The following is a 20,117-nucleotide window of genomic DNA, read 5'->3' as shown; positions in this document are numbered from 1 at the left end:
CACCTTATAGGAACCTGACACACACAATGATACAGTCACCATCCAGACACATCCCTTGTCTGTTACTGGATAATGTCCCAGAATTCCCAGCACCGCTCACCTCTCCTGTCAGCAGCTCTATCATCTTCTTGGTGACTTCTAGAATCTTCTCCATGTTGTGTCTCTCAGGTTTTAGGGAGTCACATGGAGGCACTGTGATGGTCATATGATCACCTGACTTCAGGAGAGGAAATCTCTGGATTGGAGAACCAATAGGAATATCATGTGAGAATCCCAGAATCCTCCTCACCTCTCCGGTCAGGTCTGTGTTTTATTAATAGAGATAAGAGTGATGTCTTGTGACCTCCCAGAATCCTCCTCACCTCTCCGGTCAGGTCTGTGTTTTATTAATAGAGACAAGAATGATGTCATGTGACCTCCCAGAATCCTCTTTACCTCTCCGGTCAGGTCTGTGTTTTATTAATAGAGATAAGAGTGATGTCATGTGACCTCCCAGAATCCTCCTCACCTCTCCGGTCAGGTCTGTGTTTTTATTAATAGAGATAAGAGTGATGTCATGTGACCTCCCAGAATCCTCCTCACCTCTCCGGTCAGGTCTGTGTTTTATTAATAGAGATAAGAGTGATGTCATGTGACCTCCCAGAATCCTCCTCACCTCTCCGGTCAGGTCTGTGTTTTTATTAATAGAGATAAGAGTGATGTCATGTGACCTCCCAGAATCCTCCTCACCTCTCCGGTCAGGTCTGTGTTTTATTAATAGAGATAAGAGTGATGTCATGTGACCTCCCAGAATCCTCCTCACCTCTCCGGTCAGGTCTGTGTTTTATTAATAGAGATAAGAGTGATGTCATGTGACCTCCCAGAATCCTCCTCACCTCTCTAGTCAGGTCTGTGTTTTATTAATAGAGATAAGAGTGATGTCATGTGACCTCCCAGAATCCTCCTCACCTCTCCAGTCAGCTGGTAGATGATCTCCAGGGTGAGGTTTAGTATCTTCTCAGTCACGTGACCCTGGTTCTCCTCCATCTTCATGGGTGCCGTCATTTGATCTATACAGGTCTCCTTGTAGACAGATTACTTTGGGAAATTAAAGTAATTATCAATTGGATGGTATTGGTCACACAATATTAGGATGTGGGGGAGGGGAGTTAGGAGGGTTGCTGTACAGTAAGGACTCATGACCCCCATAAGAACACATTTCATTTGGACTGTTTAGTGTGGGGGAGGATTTTGTTCTCTTCCCTCCAATGGCAGCCCGGTGTGGGTAGGAGGAGGACAGCAGGGGTTGAAAAATTTAGTTTGGACTGTTTAATGTTATTACATTTTCAGGATCCCTGAACTCACTTGACCTGCTAGATCATAAATTCCCTTTTCTCTGTTGGGTTTGTTTGGTTTCTGAACTGGTTTTGATTAATTTTAGTTCTTCAGATAAGGAATGATTAAAATGATCCTTCTTCTGTCTTCGAATTTTGCTCTGAGGCAGTGCTGTGAGGTCAATGTGGGGTCATCATGATGTCCAGGAAGAGGAACCTCTAGTCTACAACAGACTAAGCTGCCACCCCATTGAAAATAACCTTCTTGATCCCCTTCAGTCTGGATTTCACCTGCAACATTCCACAGAACCTGCTCTCCTAAAACTCACAAACGGCTTATTAACAATAAAAACCAACAGTCACTATTCCATACTCTTACTCTTGGTCCTCTCCGCTACCTTTTATACAGTTGACCATCCCCTCCACCTCAAAAAACTCTATTTCCTTGGTCTGTACTCTCCATTGGTTCAAATCTTACCTATTGCACCACACCTTCAGTGTCACTTACAACTCGACCTCCTCCTCTTCAATTTCTCTTACCGTGGGGTCCCTCAAGGTTCTGTGCTCGGACTTCCCCTATTCTCAATCTACACCTCCTCCATGGGTCAGCTGATAGCCTCTCATGGCTTTTAATACCATTCCTATGCTAATGACACCCAAATCTATCTCTCTACCCCTCAAGTTTCCTCACGTATCACTGATTTACTAACAGACATATCTGACTGGATGTCGCACCACTTCCTCAAACTCAATCTATCCAAAACTGAGCTCATAATATTTCCTCCCCCATGTGTCCCTTCCCGTGATTTTTCCGTCAAGATCAACGGCACAACTATCAGCCCATCCTCACCCTTCCAGGTCTGAACTCTCCTTTCAGGCCCACAACAAAATCATGCCACCTCAACCTCCGCAACTTCCCCAGAATACACACCTTCCTAACCAATGACATCACAAATCTTCTAATTCACTCCCTGGTTATCTCTTGCCTTGACTACTGCAACTCCCTCCTCATTGGCTTACCTTTACTTAGGCTATCCCTCCTTCAGTCCATCATGAATGCTGCTACCAGACTCATCCACCATACCAACCTGCTCGTGTCTGCCAATCCCTACACTGGCTTCCATTCAGTGTCTGCTAGTCCTCTCTGCCAATCTCGCCACCGACTTCCGCTCACCCAACAAATAAAATTCAAAGTACTAACATTAACTTACAAAGCCATCCACAACTCGGCCCCCAGCTACATCACTAACCTGGCCTCAAAAATATCAACCATACCTTTTGTATCACTTGACCCTCCTCCTAGATTGTAAGCTCTAACGAGCAGGTCCCTCTGATTCATCTTGTACCAAATTGTATTGTAACTGTACTGTCTGCCTTCATTTTTGTGAAGCGCTGAGCAAACTGTTGGCGCTATATAAATCCTGTATAATAATAAATCCTTTATATTAATATATAAAAGACATCACAATGACTATGGAGGAAGAGGACGGAACATGACGAGGCGTTACTGGGTGTAAATAGAAAATAAGATCTTATTACCTCCTCTGCTGTCACTTCCAGCAAGGTCTCCTCTAAACTTCCTCGCGACTCAGCTCTGACCTGGAAATTCTTATTTATACCTGACATCACTTCCTGGCTGTGCCTGACATCACTTCCTGGCTGTGCCTGACATCTCTTCTTATCTGGGTAGAAGTGAGAACACCACCATGTGGAGCTCAGAGGAACCGCAGCCCCGAGAATCGTCTCGTCTCCTAGTATGAACACGGCCTTGTCCTCTGCTCTGCGAGTTTCAGTGAGTGCCAATATGAGCGCCCCGCGCAGGATTTAGTACCTGAAGCGTCATCACAGACCATCTTCACAGAGTCGGATCTGGGTACGACACCCAAGGTTTAACCCAGGTTGCTTTCATCCAGATAGACTTCTTTCTGTATAGGTGTTAAGGCCCGTACACACGATAAGAAAATCTGAAGGGAAAATTCATCTGACGACCGATCTGCCGATTTTCGGATTGTTAGTATGGTGCTTTCGACAGCCAACTCTGACTTTTCAGCTGACAAAATCCTGATGTGCAGGCTATAAAATTTTTGTTGTCCGTAATACAACGTCCGATTTTCGTCTCATTAGTACAGATTTTGACGGGAAAAAAATCTTAAGAGCAAGACTAGGCATGCTCAGACGAAACAACACATACAAAGCAATCCAACACATGACATCACTTCTGAAGTAGAATTCTGTCGTACGGGAAAATTCGTATGAAAATAACCTCTTCACTTTCCACATCAGACTAGCATGCCACAAAAAACAGACGACAGATCGTTCGATAATCTTATCGTGTGTACGGGGCTTTAGAGGACGGTAATATGTTCCTTTGTATGAGACCACGCCTGACATAGCAAACAGAGGGGTCTATTTACGAAAAATTAGTTGGACAAATGGGACAACCATTTGCCGAGCCGTAATAAAGTCTGGCTGTAATTTATTAAATACAGTGATTTCCTATGATTGTCAGCTCCATCTAGTGGCCATATTGAGGAATTATTCCTGAAATATCTTTATCAGAAAAAAAAATAGTGCAATACCCAATTATGACCACTGGATGGAGCCAATGATGATAGGAAATCATTGTATTAAATAAAACACGACCAACATTCATCACGGCTCAGTGAATGTGTGTGAAATTTGCTTAAATTTTTAATTAAAAAAAAACAGACCTGTTATATGTTGTCTTTTATTGAAAACCTTTAATAAACAGAAATTAAAAAAAAAAAAATAGACCTGTACTTGTTTGTGAAAGTTTTCCACCACAAAATGCACTCAGCCAATGAAAGGTAAGGACTCAATTTTTATTTTTCTCCTGCTATCAATGGCCAACATGGGACAACACTTCATCCATGTCTTTGGTGGTGATCTCTGATCTCCTTGTGAAGTGTTTCTTACATGATGAAGATCAGCCATGGAGTATATCTGAGGTGTATATCAGGGCGTGCTTCTTCCCCACATGTCCACCAATATTCATATAGAAGACATTTCCCGCACTCAAGGCACTAATACAACTCCAGGGTTGTGTGGCACTCCTGATGTACAGGAAGACAGGACTTCAATGAGGAACATTTCCCTCACTCAGGACAGGAAAGTGGCATCTCCTTCGTGTGCACTCTCTGATGAGAGTAAAGATTGTACTTTCTTGAAAAACATTTCCCGCACTCAGGACAGGAAAATGGCTTCTCCCCCATGTGCAGTCTCTGATGAGAGTAAAGATTGGACGTTTGTGAAAAACATTTCCCGCACTCAGGACAGGAAAATGGCTTCTCCCCGGTGTGAAATCTCTGATGTCTATAAAGATGGGCTTTCTGTGAAAAACATTTCCCGCACTCAGGACAGGAAAATGGCTTCTCCCCCATGTGACATCTCTGATGTCTATAGAGATCGGACTTTTGTGGAAAACATTTCCCGCACTCAGGACAGGAAAACGGCTTCTCTCCTGTGTGAGATCTCTGATGTCTTTTATGAGTGAACTTGTCTGTAAAACATTTCCCGCACTCAGCACAGAAATGCGGCTTCTCCCCCGTGTGTGATCTCTGATGTGTTTCAAAAAGCCTCCTCACTAAAAAACATTTCCCGCACTCAGGACAGGAATACGGCTTCTCCCCCGTGTGCAGTCTCTGATGAGAGTAAAGATTGTACGTATGTGAAAAACATTTCCCGCACTCAGGACAGGAATACGGTTTCTCCCCCGTGTGTGATCTCTGATGTCTGTAAAGATGTGACTTCTGCGAAAAACAATTCCCGCACTCAGAGCAGGAATACGGCTTCTCACCTGTGTGAGATCTTTTATGCACATAAAGACTGGATTTAGAATTTAAACTCTTCCCGCACTCTGTACAGGAAAACCTCTTGACAGCACCGTCCCTCACAGTCTGAGGTTCCTCAGGATAAGAGGAATATGATAGTCCGGCACCATCCCTCACAGTCTGAGGTTCCTCAGGATAAGAGGAATACGATGGTCCAGCACTGTCCCTCACAGTCTGAGGTTCCCCAGGATAAGAGGAATACGATGGTCCGGCACCGTCCCTCACAGTCTGAGGTTCCTCAGGATAAGAGGAATACGATGGTCCATCTACACTGTGTGGTGCCAGATGGACATTTGAGGTAGCCGGGTTTTCTCCTGGACTATACTGTGTGATGTCCTCATCTTCTACTTTACAGTCTGGAGACAAAGTGAGACAATCCTCTGAGGGTTTCCTCATCTCCCGTCCATCTACTAAAATAGAAATACAAAGATTATTACTAGACATCAGCAGATTGGTTCCCCTAAACCAGGACTCCGCCCACATCAGGCAGCTTTGTCTCTGAGGATCTTACAATTCCCCCCTCAAGGTAACTAGTAAATGGGTCCTCTGATCTCCTACCAGTTCATTTCTTTATTCATGGATCTTAGTCAGAGAGTGAGGAAACAACGAGAACTGTCTTTTATAGGAGTGACAGTGATGAGGGGATTATAGGACGAGTGTCCCCTCCCCCTCTATCACTCATTGCCATCTTCCCAACACAAGAAGTCCCGCACTTCCTTATTTAGTCCATGATTTAGTCATGCATAACAGCGGGGCTGAGCCCCACCAGAGGTCAGAGAGTGAGGATGGGGCGAGGTCAACCAAGATGAAGACTGGACTGATCCTGAAGACCACCATCATCGGGTTGATTCTAGGACAATATCCCTGCGGACAATATCCTCCCTAGACACTACCCCCCCCCCCCTAATCCTAACCCTAACTCTCACCCTAACCCTATGTCCCGGGGGGATTATGTTCAGGGGGATATTGTCCTGATACCAATTGGGTTACTGACTCCTCCCTCATTATCACTTTCTGTTTAAGGTTCCAAAGTTGGAGGATGTTATCACATTATTATCATCGTGTTTGTGTGCACTAAAATTCAATAAAGTGTATTTTTTCCCAAAAAAAATGGTGTTTGAAAAACCAATGCACGAATACTGTGTGACATAGAAAATTACAACACCCACCATTTTTTTTCTATGGCCTCAGCTTATAAAATAAATAATGTTTGGGGGTTACGCATAATTTTCTAGCAGTTATGACTGAATAAATTGTTTCTATGTGTTTATCAGATGATGGGGGATCTAGGTGGATCCTCCGTACTGCTCACTCCTTTACAATAAAGTCTCCTCTTACCCGGTGATGTGAGGGGCGGCTGATTCTCCATCATGACGTCCTTGTAGAGATCCTTGTGTCCTTCTAAATACTCCCACTCCTCCATGGAGAAATAGACAGTGACATCCTGACACCTTATAGGAACCTGACACACACAATGATACAGTCACCATCCAGACACATCCCTTGTCTGTTACTGGATAATGTCCCAGAATTCCCAGCACCGCTCACCTCTCCTGTCAGCAGCTCCACCATCTTCTTGGTGACTTCTAGAATCTTCTGCATGTTGTGTCTCTCAGGTTTTAAGGAGTCACATGGAGGCACTGTGATGGTCATATGATCACCTGACTTCATAGGAGGAAATCTCTGTATTGGGGAACCAATAGGAATATCCTGTTAGAATCCCAGAATCCTCCTCACCTCTCCGGTCAGGTCTGTGTTTTAATAATAGAGATAAGAGTGATGTCATGCGACCTCCCAGACTCCTCCTAACCTCTCCGGTCAGGTCTGTGTTTTATTAATAGAGATAAGAGTGATGTCATGTGACCTCCCAGAATCCCCCTCACCTCTCCGGTCAGCTGGTAGATGATCTCCAGGGTGAGGTTTAGTATCTTCTCAGTCACGTGACTTTGGTTCTCCTCCATCTTCATTGGTGCCGTCATTTGATCTATACAGGTCTCCTTGTAGACGGATAACTTTGGGAAATGAAAGTAAGAATTATTCGGATGGTATTGGTCACACAATATTAGGATGTGGGGGAGGGGAGTTAGGAGGGTTGCTGTACAGTTAAGGACTCATGCCCCCATAAGAACACATTTCATTTGGACTGTTTAGTGTGGGGGAGGATTTTGTTCTCTTCCCTCCAATGGCAGCCCGGTGTGGGTAGGAGGAGGACAGCAGGGGTTGGGAAATTTAGTTTGGACTGTTTAATGTTATTACATTTTCGGGATCCCCGAACTCACTTGACCTGCTAGATCATAAATTCTCTTTTCTCTGTTGGGTTGGTTTGGTTTCTGAACTGGTTTTGATCAACTTTAGGTCTTCAGATAAGGACTGATAAAAATGATCCTCCTTCTGTCTTCGAGTTTTGCTCTGAGGCAGAGCTGTGAGGTCAATGTGGGGTCATCATGACGTCCAGGAAGAGGAACCTCCTCATTTGTTTTGCCAGCTAATCAGGATAATTGCCAGAACTCTGACTGCAAGGCTCCTCACTATCCACTAACTCCTCACAGACCCCTCAGCTCCTCTACTTCCCTCAGAACCCTCAGAATTTTCCTCCCTCTGAAACCAATGGTGGAACATATTCTTCATGACAGGCTAAGAAATGTTTTACATAGTTACATAGTAGTTGAGGTTGAATAAAGACAATAGTCCATCCAGTTCAACCTGTATAGGTGTGTGTGGCCGTAATCATCTCTCATACCCCTGAATGTTCTGATCCTTTGGATGTACGTCCAGATGTCTTTTGAAAGCAGCCATACTTCCCACAGAAACCACCTCTTGTGGTAGAGAATTCCACAATCTTGTAGCCCTAACAGTAAGAAACCACCTGCGTTGCCTGAGGTCAAAACGTTTCTCATACTCTTACTCTTGGTCCTCTCCGCTACCTTTGATAGAGCTGACCAACCCCTCCTCCTCCTCAAAAAACTCTATTTGGTCATCCGTGACTGTACTCTCCATCAGTGGCGGCTAGTGCGTTGGGGGCGCAGGGGCGCCGCCCCCCCCATCCATGCGTCCGGCCCCCTAATCTGCATGCTGGGCGCCGGACGCATGGAGCTCAATGTTTTTTTTTTTTAAAATCACCTGATTAGAGCCAGAGGCTCTAATAGGCTTCAGCAAAGGGTGGACCCGGGGCGCAGAGCAACGCGCCACAAGCCCACCCATTATGTGACAATAGCGAATGAGACCCGCTTCCTGATTGGCCAAAAGGCAAACCCCATGCCATTGGCCGAGGAGGAGGCGGGAGGACTCGAGGAGACGCCGGGGGACTGAGAAGAAGCCGACGCCGCTGCAGGTAAGTGCACTGGTCTCGGGGGGGGGGGGGGGGCACGCTGGTCACACGCTGGTCACTCTGCATTGAAAGGGGGCACGCTGATCTCTGCATTGAAAGGGGGCACGCTGGTCACTGCATTGAAAGGGGGCACACTGATCTCTGCATTGAAAGGGGGCACGCTGGTCTCTGCATTGAAAGGGGGCACGATAATCTCTGCATTGAAGGGGGCACGCTGATCTCTGCATTGAAAGGGGGCACACTGGTCATTCTGCATTGAAGGGGGGCATGCTGGTCTCTGCATTGAAAGGGGGCACGCTGGTCACTGCATTGAAAGGGGGCACGCTGGTCATTCTGCATTGAAGGGGGGCACGCTGGTCACTGCATTGAAAGGGGGCAGGCTGGTCTCTGCATTGAAAGGGGGCACGCTGGTCACTGCATTGAAGGGGGGCACGCTGGTCACTGCATTGAATGGGGGCACGCTGGTCATTCTGCATTGAAGGGGGGCACGCTGGTCATTCTGCATTGAAAGGGGGCAGGCTGGTATCTGCATTGAAAGGGGGCATGCTGGTCATTCTGCATTGAAGGGGGGCACGCTGGTCACTGCATTGATGGGGGGCACACTGGTCTCTGCATTGAAAGGGGGCACGCTGGTCACTGCATTGAAGGGGGGCACGCTGGTCACTGCATTGAAGGGGGGCACGCTGTGGTCACTCTGCATTGAAAGGGGGCACGCCGTGGCCACTCTGCATTGAAAGGGGGCACACTATACCTTAATTACTGAAGGCCCCTTTCACACTTTTGTGACCTCAAAGTCACACAATTTTTTACAGCGTTTCTTGCCGCAAAGCAATGCCTATTACATTTTTCTGTTTGCGCACCCCCCAAAAAAAGTTTTGAGCACCAGCTGACAAAGCTACATTCGTAGCGAAACATGTAGTTGTGGCAACGGGAGGCTCCAGAGAAGCGAGCACATCATTTCCTCCGCTCCTTCCGGCTTTCGGGTAGTCTCTTCGGCTGACTCTCAGCAGACTTCCGGCTCCCTCTGGTGACGTCATCAGCGTGCGGCTCCCGGTGCTCACGGCGGGCACTGCGGGAGTGCAACGCATCAGGCTCCGGTTCAGGGACGCGGGCGCACACCGGACCGTGAGAGCCAGGGAGACAGAGAGGCTTCAAGGATCGGTAGGAATACATGCTTATTGTTTTAACTAATTATGGACATACCCAATAAACTTTCACAAGATTGTGTATATTTGAGCTTCCATTGGGGCTATTCACTATTATGATGCACACTAGAGCGCCATTCTATTTTTTATCCCTACCTATCTATTCACCATCCTGTGTCTAGGATCGGGCGAGCAGTGGAGCATCAGATTAATTTTCCCATTATTATAGTGCACTCTTCATACAAGGACATTATAGGATTTTCATGTCTTGGATCAGTGCCAGAACTCCTTTTTGTGTTACCTTGAGCACCAGCTGCCACTGCTCTCCATTGGTTCAAATCTTACCTATCGCACCGCACCTTCAGTGTCACTTACAACTCTACCTCCTCCTCTTCAATTCCTCTTACTGTGTGGTCCCTCAAGGTTCTGTGCTTGGACTTCCCCTTTTCTCGATCTACACCTCCTCCATGGGTCAGCTGATAGCCTCTCATGGCTTTCAATACCATTCCTATGCTAATGACACCAAAATCTATCTCTCTACCCCTCAGTTTCCTCATGTGTGACTGATTTACTAACAGACATATCTGACTGTATGTCACGCCACTTCCTCAAACTCAATCTATCCAAAACCGAGCTCATAATATTTCCTCCCCCACATGTCCCTTCCCCTTATTTCTCTTTCAAGATCAACGGCACAACTATCAGCCCATCCCCGTATTCCAGGGTGCTAGGGGTAACTCTGGACTCTGAACTCTCCTTTCAGGCCCACACCCAAATCATGCCACCTCAACCTCCGCAACTTCTCCAGAATACACACCTTACTAAACAATGACACCACAAAGCTTCTAATTCACTCCCTGGTTATCTCGCGCCTTGACTTCTGCAACTCCCTCCTCATTGGCTTACCTTTACCTAGGCTATCCCCCCTTCAGTCCATCATGAATGCTGCTACCAGACTCATCCACCATATCAACCGCTTGTGTCTGCCAATCCCTACACTGGCTTCCATTCAGTGTCTGCTACTCCTCTCTGCCAATCTCTCCACTGACTTCCGCTCACCCAACAAATAAAATTCAAAGTACTAACATTAACTTACAAAGCCATCCACAACTCGGCCCCCAGCTACATCACTAACCACTTAAGCCCCGGAAGATTTTACCCCCATTCCGACCAGGGGGTATTTTGCGATTCGGCACTGCGTGACTTTAACAGACAATTGCGCGGTTGTGCGACGCTGTACCTAAACGAATTTGGCGTCCTTTTTTTCCCACAAACAGAGCTTTCTTTTGGTGGTATTTGATCACCTGTGCGATTTTTTGATCACGCGCTATAAACAAAAAAAGAGCGTCAATTTTGCAAAAATAGCAATATTTTTCACATTTTTTTATATGAAATTCCCCCCCAAAAAAAATTTAAAAATCAAAATTTTTTAACATTTTCGGCCAATTTGTTTTATGCTACCTATGTTTGGTAAAGAAAATCGCAAAAAGCGTATTTTGATTGGTTTGCGCAAAAGTTATCGCGTTTACTAACAAAGGGAAAGATTTTTGTCATTTTTGTTGTTTTTTTTTTTAACGCGTAATGGCGGCGATCTGCGATTTTTTGCGGTACTGCGACATTGCGGCGGACAGATCGGACCCTTGACTGACATTTCTGACACTTTTGGGGTTACCAGTGACATTTCTACAGTAATCAGTGCTATATATATGCACTGTTACTGTAAAAATACACTGGTAGTGAAGGGGTTAACTTTATTTGGGAGGGAGGGGCTGTGTGTGTCCCTAGGGGCGTGCTTTCTACTGTGATTGGCTGTGGCTTCAGCTGTAAGGACACTGATCAACGGATCTACATAGTAGATCCATGTGATCAGTGTCTTTACAGCGAGGAGAATGACAGGTCGCTTGTTTACACAAGCTGCCTGACATTCTCCCTCTCCCCCATCGGGTCCGCTGGTCACACGCGCGGGGGGGGTCCGTGACCGAGCGGGAGCGCACCTCCGGCGGCGCGCGCTCGCTCCCTAGACCCTCACAAGCAAGCAACGTAGCCCTACGTTAGTTTGCCTGTGAGGGGCTGACCGCCGACGTAGATAGTCGTGCGGCGGTCAGCAAGTGGTTAACCTTGCCTCGAAAATATCAACCAAACCGTTCTCTTTGGTCCACCCAAACCCTCGCGCTCTCTAGCTCCCTTGTCACCCCCTCCCATGCCCGCCTCTGGGAATTCTCCCGAGCCTTCCCATCCTAAACTAGCCATCTTTAGACAATCCCTGAAAACCCTTCTCTTGAAAGAAGCCTATCCTGCTTCTAACAAATACACAGTGTTTTTACTTTCTCCATCAATTCATCCCCCACAGTTATTACCTTTTGTATCACTTGACCCTTCCTCCTAGATTGTGAGCTCTAACGAGCAGGTCCCTCTGATTCATCTTGTACCAAATTGTATTGTAACTGTACTGTCTGCCTTGATTTTTGTAAAGCGCTGAGCAAACTGTTGGCACTATATAAATCTTGTATAATAATAAATCCTTTATATTAATAAATAAAAGACGCCACAGTGACTATAGAGGATGAGGATGGAACATGACGGGGGGGGTGTAAATAGAAAATAAGATCTTATTACCTCCACTGCTGCCACTTCCAGCAATGTCTCCTCTCTACTTCCTCTAGACTCAGCTCTGACCTGGAACTTCTTATTTATACCTGACATCACTTCCCGGCTGTGCCTGACATATCTTCTTATCTGGGTAGAAGTGAGAACACCACCATGTGGAGCTCAGAGGAACCACAGCCCCGAGAAACGTCTCGTCTCGTAGTATGAACACGGCCTTGTCCTCTGCTGCCAGTTCCTCTCTACTTTGTGGCACATGGAATATTCAGTCTGTACCTGGCATCACTTCTTGTCTTCCATAGAGACTTCCTGTCCAGGTAGAAGTGGAGTGGAGTTCAGAGAAACAGCAGCCTTGAGAAATGTCTAGTTGTGTGAACACGGCCTTGTAGATGGGGTCATCTCCACTCCCACCAAGGAGTATAGTATTATAATACTGCCTAGTCCAGCCTTTCTCAGCCAGGGTTCCTCCAAAGGTTTCTAGGGTTTTGGGTAATGAACAATTTCTGTTTCTCAGTAGCAGCTCATATCTAGGGATGAGCTGAGGGCTTGGTCTGAACTTTGGCTGTTCGGATGTTTGGATGAACGACAGAACGTTAGCCGTTTCAGACCCCTGTTCAATGGGATCCAAAAATCATATATATAGGTATTTCTACTGCTATGGTTCGGGGTGGGGGGGGTATGTTTTTCCCCCTTGATGTTTGGATTGAGGGTCTGGTATGGACATTGGTGGTCCTGGTCCGGTTCAATGGACACATTATCACTCTGAATGTTGAAATGACCTTCGGCAGGCTGAATGTTCTCCTGTGATTTAGAATTGGCTCCCTTTCTCCTGGTCTCCACTATAGCTACAAGTGAGGGTATTCCCTTGTGGGGTACTCATGCAGTAGGGTGCAGGAGAGGGGTAAGCGTGTCTGGAGGAAGTATGCATTAACGAAGATGTAGACCATCCTGCAATGAATCCTAGTGCCGAAATGGTGAAAGGTAGTGCCGGAGTTTCTTATATGGGCTTTAATTGGAAGTGGCATTAAAGTGTGACCAGTGGTGTAATGTAACACCTGACAATCCACCTGAGACTGAGTTCTGAGTGGTTGAATTTTAGCACCGAATTTGAAAAGGGAATACATTCTAATGCCCCGTACACACGCGTCGATAGTTGGCCGTGAATTTTCGGGCCAACGTCCGATCGGCCGATTTTCGGCTTGGTAGTATGATGCTTTCGACAACCGACTCCAACTTTTCGGCCGAATAAAATCTGGTGTGCAGGCTATAACATTTTTGTTGGCCGTCAACACAACGGCCAATTTAACGTCAGTCAGTACAGATTTCGGCAGACAAAAATCTGATGAGCAAGACTGGGCATGCTCAGAGAAGAAAAAACACACGGAAAGTAAACCAGCACATGACATCACTTCTCAAGTTGATTTTTGTTGGCCGAGAAAATTCGTGTGCAGTCTCGGCACATTCCAACCAACAAAACACAACTCTGGACAAAAGACGGCCGATAATCGTTGCGTGTGTACGAGGCATTAGGATATCCCCATTTATACAGTAACAGACAAAGGTACAGGGTGACTTTGTCTTACCTATCCATGATGGTGGTCTGTAATTAAAGTCCACACTTCCTCCTTCATGTTGGGCAAACCTCTTCAGGGACTGTGTTCCATAGTGAGGGACTACCACCCTGGACCTGTATAACACCCTGCGCCTTAGTGAGTGCCAATATGAGCGCTTGAAGCATCATCACAGACCATCTTCACACAGTAGGGTCTGGGTACGACACCCAAGGTTTAACCTAGGTTGCTTTCATCCAGATAGACTTCTTCTGTATAGGTGTTAGAAGACTGTGAGATGTTCCTTAAAATATTCAACGAAAATTGAAAATAAGAAATTTGTGAAGTTGATTTCTGCGTGAAGAGGAAAAGGTCCATCAACTGCGGACTCACTGAGTGTGGGAGGTGCCAGAGTAGGATCTGGGTACGACAGCCAAGGTTTTACTCAGGTTGCTTTCATCCAGATACACTTCTTCTGTATTGGTGTTAGAGGACGGTGAGATGTTCAAGTAAAGAATTCAAAGAAAATCCTGTGAGTCTGAGTGTTGAAAGTTACCTCCGGCAGAGGGAATGTTCTCCTGTGATTTACAAAGTGTTTAAATATGAATAAATGTATACTAATAAATAAAATGTATACTATGGTTTATTAATATATTGCGTTTGTGTGCCTTAGAAATTAACTTTATTTTATTTTTTGCTGATGTTTACCATTGATAAACCCTTGAGCTAATATCATATATCATCAGACATGAAAAATTGGAACTACCTCCATTTTGTTCTCCAGGGCCTCAGCTGGCAGGAAATATATCTTTGGGGGGGGTTTAACTAATCTTCAGGCCGAAAATGTTAACGTGTGCAAAAAATAACTCATAAACAGCTCTGGCAGTGAAAAGGGATAATGTGAGCTAGATGGAAACACTCTCCTGTGATCGCACTCTTAACATTAGAGCTCCCCCTAGCTGCAGCCTGGTAATAACATTGCTCGGAGGTCTATTCATTGGGATGCTAGATACTTCCCATCTTTATATAAATGTCTCCTGGGATTTGGGGGTCTATTCATAAAAAAATCTGCAGAGCAATTTCCCCCCAGTGAAAGAGAATGTCCATTCCTTCTGTGTGAACGGGGGCAAAGAGTGAATGTTATTAGGCAATTTGCTGGTCGAATGTTTTCTACTGATTTAAAAAGGAAAATACCACTTTTGGCCACTAAATGGAGCTACACCCCTATGGTACTTAGTGCCATCTAGTGGCCAAATGTGATATTTTCTGTTTAAATCAATGGTTAGTTGAATGTTGTTGGTTGAATTAACATATGTCCTTCAATGTCTACTGGACTCATAAGTACAATGAGAAAGATACTTCAGTTATTTGTATGAGACCATGCCTGACATAGTAAACAGAGGGGGGTCTATTTATGAAAAATTAGTTGAACGAATGGGACAACCATTTGCCGAGCCGTAATAAAGTCTGGCTGTAATTTAATAAATATAGTGATTTCCTATGATCGTCAGCTCCATCTAGTGGCCACATTGAGGAATTATTCCTGAAATACCTTTATCAGAAAAAAAATAGTGCAATACCCAATTATGACCACTGGATGGAGCCAATGATAGGAAATCATTGTATGAAATAAAAACACGACCAACATTCATCACGGCTCAGTGAATGCGTGTGAAATTTGTTTAACTTCTATTAATTAAAAAAAAAAAAAACAGACCTGTAAATATATATATATATATATATATATATATTTTTTTTTTTTTTTTTCTCCTTTAATTGTTACCTTGTACTCCTGTATTTTTCTTCATTTTCCTAACTGTTGTTACATGTACCAAGCAATGAGACAGCAGTAACAAATAACTGTAAATGTTATAGTTCAAATTGTGAAATTAAAAGTCCAATAAAAATTTAAAATGTAGAAAAAAAAAAAAAATATCCGAGAATAAACCAATCACAAATCCCCAAAAAAATAGACCTGTAAGTGTTTGTGAAAGTTTCCCAACACGAAATGTACCTTACCAATAAAAAGGTAGGGATTCCATTTTTATTTTTTAATGAGCACAGTGATTTCCTTTGATCCTCAGCGCCATCTAGTGGCTATAATGTGGTATTTTTTTCCTGAAATACTGAACCTCCATTAGTAAAAATAGTGCAACACAGCATTATGATCACTAGATGGAGCCAATGATCATAGGAAATCATCAAAAAAAATTAAGAAATAAAATAAAGCCACATTTTTTATATTCGTATTTATTCCATTTTTTTTAGAAACAGATTTCTAAATGTTGGAAAATCTTCCACCACAAAATGTACTCTCATTCATCACGACTCAGTGAATGTGTCACATGTATTTGTCTGTTTTTTAAACAATAGACCTGTACGTGTTTGTAAAAGTTCCCTCCACAGAATGTACTCAGCCAATGAAAGGTAAGGACTCCATTTTTATTTTTCTCCTGCTATCAATGGCCAACACGGGACAACACTTCATCCATGTCTTTGGTGATCTCTGATCTCCTTATGAAGTGTTTCTTACATGATGAAGATCAGCCATGGAGTATATCTGAGGTGTATATCAGGGTGTGCGTCTTCCCCACATGTCCACCAACATTCATATAGAAGACATTTCCCGCACTCAAGGCACTAATACACCTCCAGGGTTGTGTGGGACCCCTGATGTACAGGAAGACAGAACTTCAGTGAGGAACAATTCCCTCACTCAGGACAGGAAAGTGGCTTCTCCCCCGTGTGCACTCTCTGATGAGAGTAAAGATTGGACTTTCTTGTAAAACATTTCCCGCACTCAGGACAGGAAAATGGCTTCTCCCCGGTGTGAAATTTCTGATGTCTATAAAGATGGGCTTTCTGTGAAAAACATTTCCCGCACTCAGGACAGGAAAATGGCTTCTCTCCTGTGTGAGATCTCTGATGTCTTTTATGATTGGACTTGTCTGAAAAACATTTCCCGCACTCAACACAGAAATGCGGCTTCTCCCCCGTGTGCGATCTCTGATGTGTTTCAAAAAGCCACCTTACTGAAAAACATTTCCCACACTCAGAACAGGAATACGGCTTCTCACCTGTGTGAGATCTTTTATGCACATAAAGACTGGATTTAGAATTTAAACTCTTCCCGCACTCTGTACAGGAAAACATCTTGTCTGTTGGAAGGACAGCACTGTCCCTCACAGTCTGAGGTTCCTCAGGATAAGAGGAATACGATGGTCTGGTACTGTCCCTCACAGTCTGAGGTTCCTCAGGATAAGAGGAATACGATGGTCCAGCACTGTCCCTCACAGTCTGAGGTTCCTCAGGATAAGAGGAATACGATGGTCCGGCACTGTCCCTCACAGTCTGAGGTTCCTCAGGATAAGAGGAATACGATGGTCTGGTACTGTCCCTCACAGTCTGAGGTTCCTCAGGATAAGAGGAATACGATGGTCTGGTACTGTCCCTCACAGTCTGAGGTTCCTCAGGATAAGAGGAATACGATGGTCTGGTACTGTCCCTCACAGTCTGAGGTTCCTCAGGATAAGAGGAATACGATGGTCTGGTACTGTCCCTCACAGTCTGAGGTTCCTCAGGATAAGAGGAATACGATGGTCCGGCACCGTCCCTCACAGTCCGAGGTTCCTCAGGATAAGAGGAATACGATGGTCCAGCACTGTCCCTCACAGTCCAAGGTTCCTCAGGATAACAGGAATACGATGGTCCGGCACCGTCCCTCACAGTCTGAGGTTCCTTAGGATAAGAGGAATACGATGGTCCATCTACACTGTGTGGTGCCGGATGGACATTTGAGGTAGCCGGGTTTTCTCCTGGACTATACTGTGTGATGTCCTCATCTTCTACTTTACAGTCTGGAGACAAAGTGAGACAATCCTCTGAGGTTTTCCTCATCTCCCGTCCATCTACTAAAATAGAAACACAAAGATTATTACTAGACATCAGCAGATTGGTTCCCCTAAACCAGGACTCCACCCACATCGGGCAGTTTTATCTCTGAGGATCTTACAATTCCCCCCTCAAGGTAACTAGTAAATGGGTCCTCTGATCTCCTACCAGTTCATTTCTTTATTCATGGACCTTAGTCAGAGAGTGAGGAAACAACGAGAACTGTCTTTTATAGGAGTGACAGTGATGGGGGGATTATAGGACAAGTGTCCCCTCCCCCTCTGTCACTCATTGCCATCTTCCCAACACAAGAAGTCCCGCGCTTCCTTATTTAGTCCATGATTTAGTCATGAATAACACCAGAGCCCCACCAGAGGTCAGAGAGTGAGGATGGGGGGAGAACAACCAAGATGAAGACTGGACTGATCCTGAAGACCACCATCATTGGGTTACTGACTCCTCCCTCATTATCACTTTCTGTTTAAGGTTCCAAAGTTGGAGGATGTTATCACATTATTATCATTGTGTTTGTGTGCATTAAAATTCAATAAAGTGTATTTTTTTCCAAAACATTTGTGTTTGAAAAACCACTCCGCAAATACCGTGTGAAATAAAAAATGACAACACCCACCATTTTTTTTCTATGGCCTCAGCTTAAAAAATATATAATGTTTGGGGTTCTATGTAATTTTCTAGAAGTTATGACTGAATACATTGTTTCTATGTGTTTATCAGATGATGGGGGATCTAGGTGGATCCTCCGTACTGCTCTCTCCTTTACAATAAAGTCTCCTCTTACCCAGTGATGTGAGGGGCGGCTGATTCTCCATCATGACGTCCTTGTAGAGATCCTTGTGTTCTTCTAAATACTCCCACTCCTCCATGGAGAAATAGACAGTGACATCCTGACACCTTATAGGAACCTGACACACACAATGATACAGTCACCATCCAGACACATCCCTTGTCTGTTACTGGATAATGTCCCAGAATTCCCAGCACCGCTCACCTCTCCTGTCAGCAGCTCCATCATCTTCTTGGTGACTTCTAGAATCTTCTCCATGTTGTGTCTCTCAGGTTTTAGGGAGTCACATGGAGGCACTGTGATGGTCATATGATCACCTGACTTCAGAAGAGGAAATCTCTGTATTGGAGAACCAATAGGAATATCATGTTAGATTCCCAGAATCCTCCTCACCTCTCCGGTCAGGTCTGTGTTTTATTAATAGAGGTAAGAGTGATGTCATGTGAACTCCCAGAATCCTCCTCACCTCTCCGGTCAGGTCTGTGTTTTATTAATAGAGATAAGAGTGATGTCACGTGACCTCCCAGAATCCTCCTCACCTCTCCGGTCAGGTCTGTGTTTTATTAATAGAGATAAGAGTGATGTCACGTGACCTCCCAGAATCCTCCTCACCTCTCCGGTCAGGTCTGTGTTTTATTAATAGAGATAAGTGTGATGTCATGTGACCTCCCAGAATCCTCCTCACCTCTCCGGTCAGGTCTGTGTTTTAAGAACAGAGATAAGAGTGATGTCATGTGACCTCCCAGAATCCTCCTCACCTCTCCGGTCAGAAGGTAGATGATCTCCAGGGTGAGGTTTAGGATCTTCTCAGTCATGTGACTCCGGTCCTCCTCCATCTTCATTGGTGCCATCATTTCATCTATACTGGTCTCCTTGTAGACGGATAACTTTTGGAAATTAAAGTAGGAATTATTATTTGGATGGGAGTCAAACCCCAGGATTGTGGAATCAACGGCGAAAGGATGATTCCCCGCAGATTCTAAGGCCAGAAAATGACCAAAATTTCTCTGGGAGCAGGGGAAGTGGGTAAGGGGTGTAGGGGGTGGGGAGGGAGGGGGCAAGAGGTGGAGGAAGGGGGGATGGGGGGGGGGGCGCCTCCTCAAAGGCAACAGTATTGTACTCTTTTTTTTTTTCCTGAGAGGTCCCTTTTCTCTCTTCTTCTATGTTACTCAATTCCTCACGGGACAAGCCTTTGAGAGAGAAGCTATGATGTGGAGACAGAGAGAAAAGGGAAAAAAGTGGAACAGAAACTCAATATGAATAAAATTAAACTTCTAACGTATAATGTGAAGGGTTTAAACTCCCCGGCTAAAAGACACAAGATCCTTAAAGCAATTCAGTATTAGATGGCAGGAATAGTATTTTTACGAGAAACTCATTTATCACATCATGACTCAAAAATCGAATTATATTAAAAAAAATATCCAGTTTGGTATTATACAGATTCAACAACGGGAAGGGAGAAAGGTGTAGCGATACGATTCGCAAAGTGACTCGTTAGTGTTACAAGGTCTCAGGTGTGAATGGGGAGCAGGTGTGTTAAATTTGGTGTTATCGCTCTCACTCTCTCATACTGATCACTGGAAGTTCAACATGGAACCTCATGGCAAAGAACTCTCTGAGTATCTGA

At 44.8% G+C, this 20,117-nt stretch overlaps 1 protein-coding gene across 1 annotated transcript in view; it reads right to left on the bottom strand.

Moving 5' to 3' along the window:
* The window catches only part of LOC309564445 (uncharacterized protein), a 382,799-nt gene that overhangs the window by 294,617 nt on the left and 68,065 nt on the right, over positions 1-20,117 (bottom strand). Inside the window, 2 exon segments of the mRNA XM_082269075.1 lie at positions 4,494-5,059; positions 16,546-16,720. Coding sequence (XP_082125201.1) covers positions 4,494-5,059; positions 16,546-16,720 — 741 coding nt within the window.

This window comes from Pelophylax lessonae (genome assembly GCF_965119305.1).
Source record: "Pelophylax lessonae genome assembly, chromosome: 9".
Classification (NCBI taxonomy): Eukaryota; Metazoa; Chordata; class Amphibia; order Anura; family Ranidae; genus Pelophylax; species Pelophylax lessonae.
Note: the sequence above shows the minus strand (reverse complement) of the source record. Positions and strands in the feature narration are given on the sequence as shown.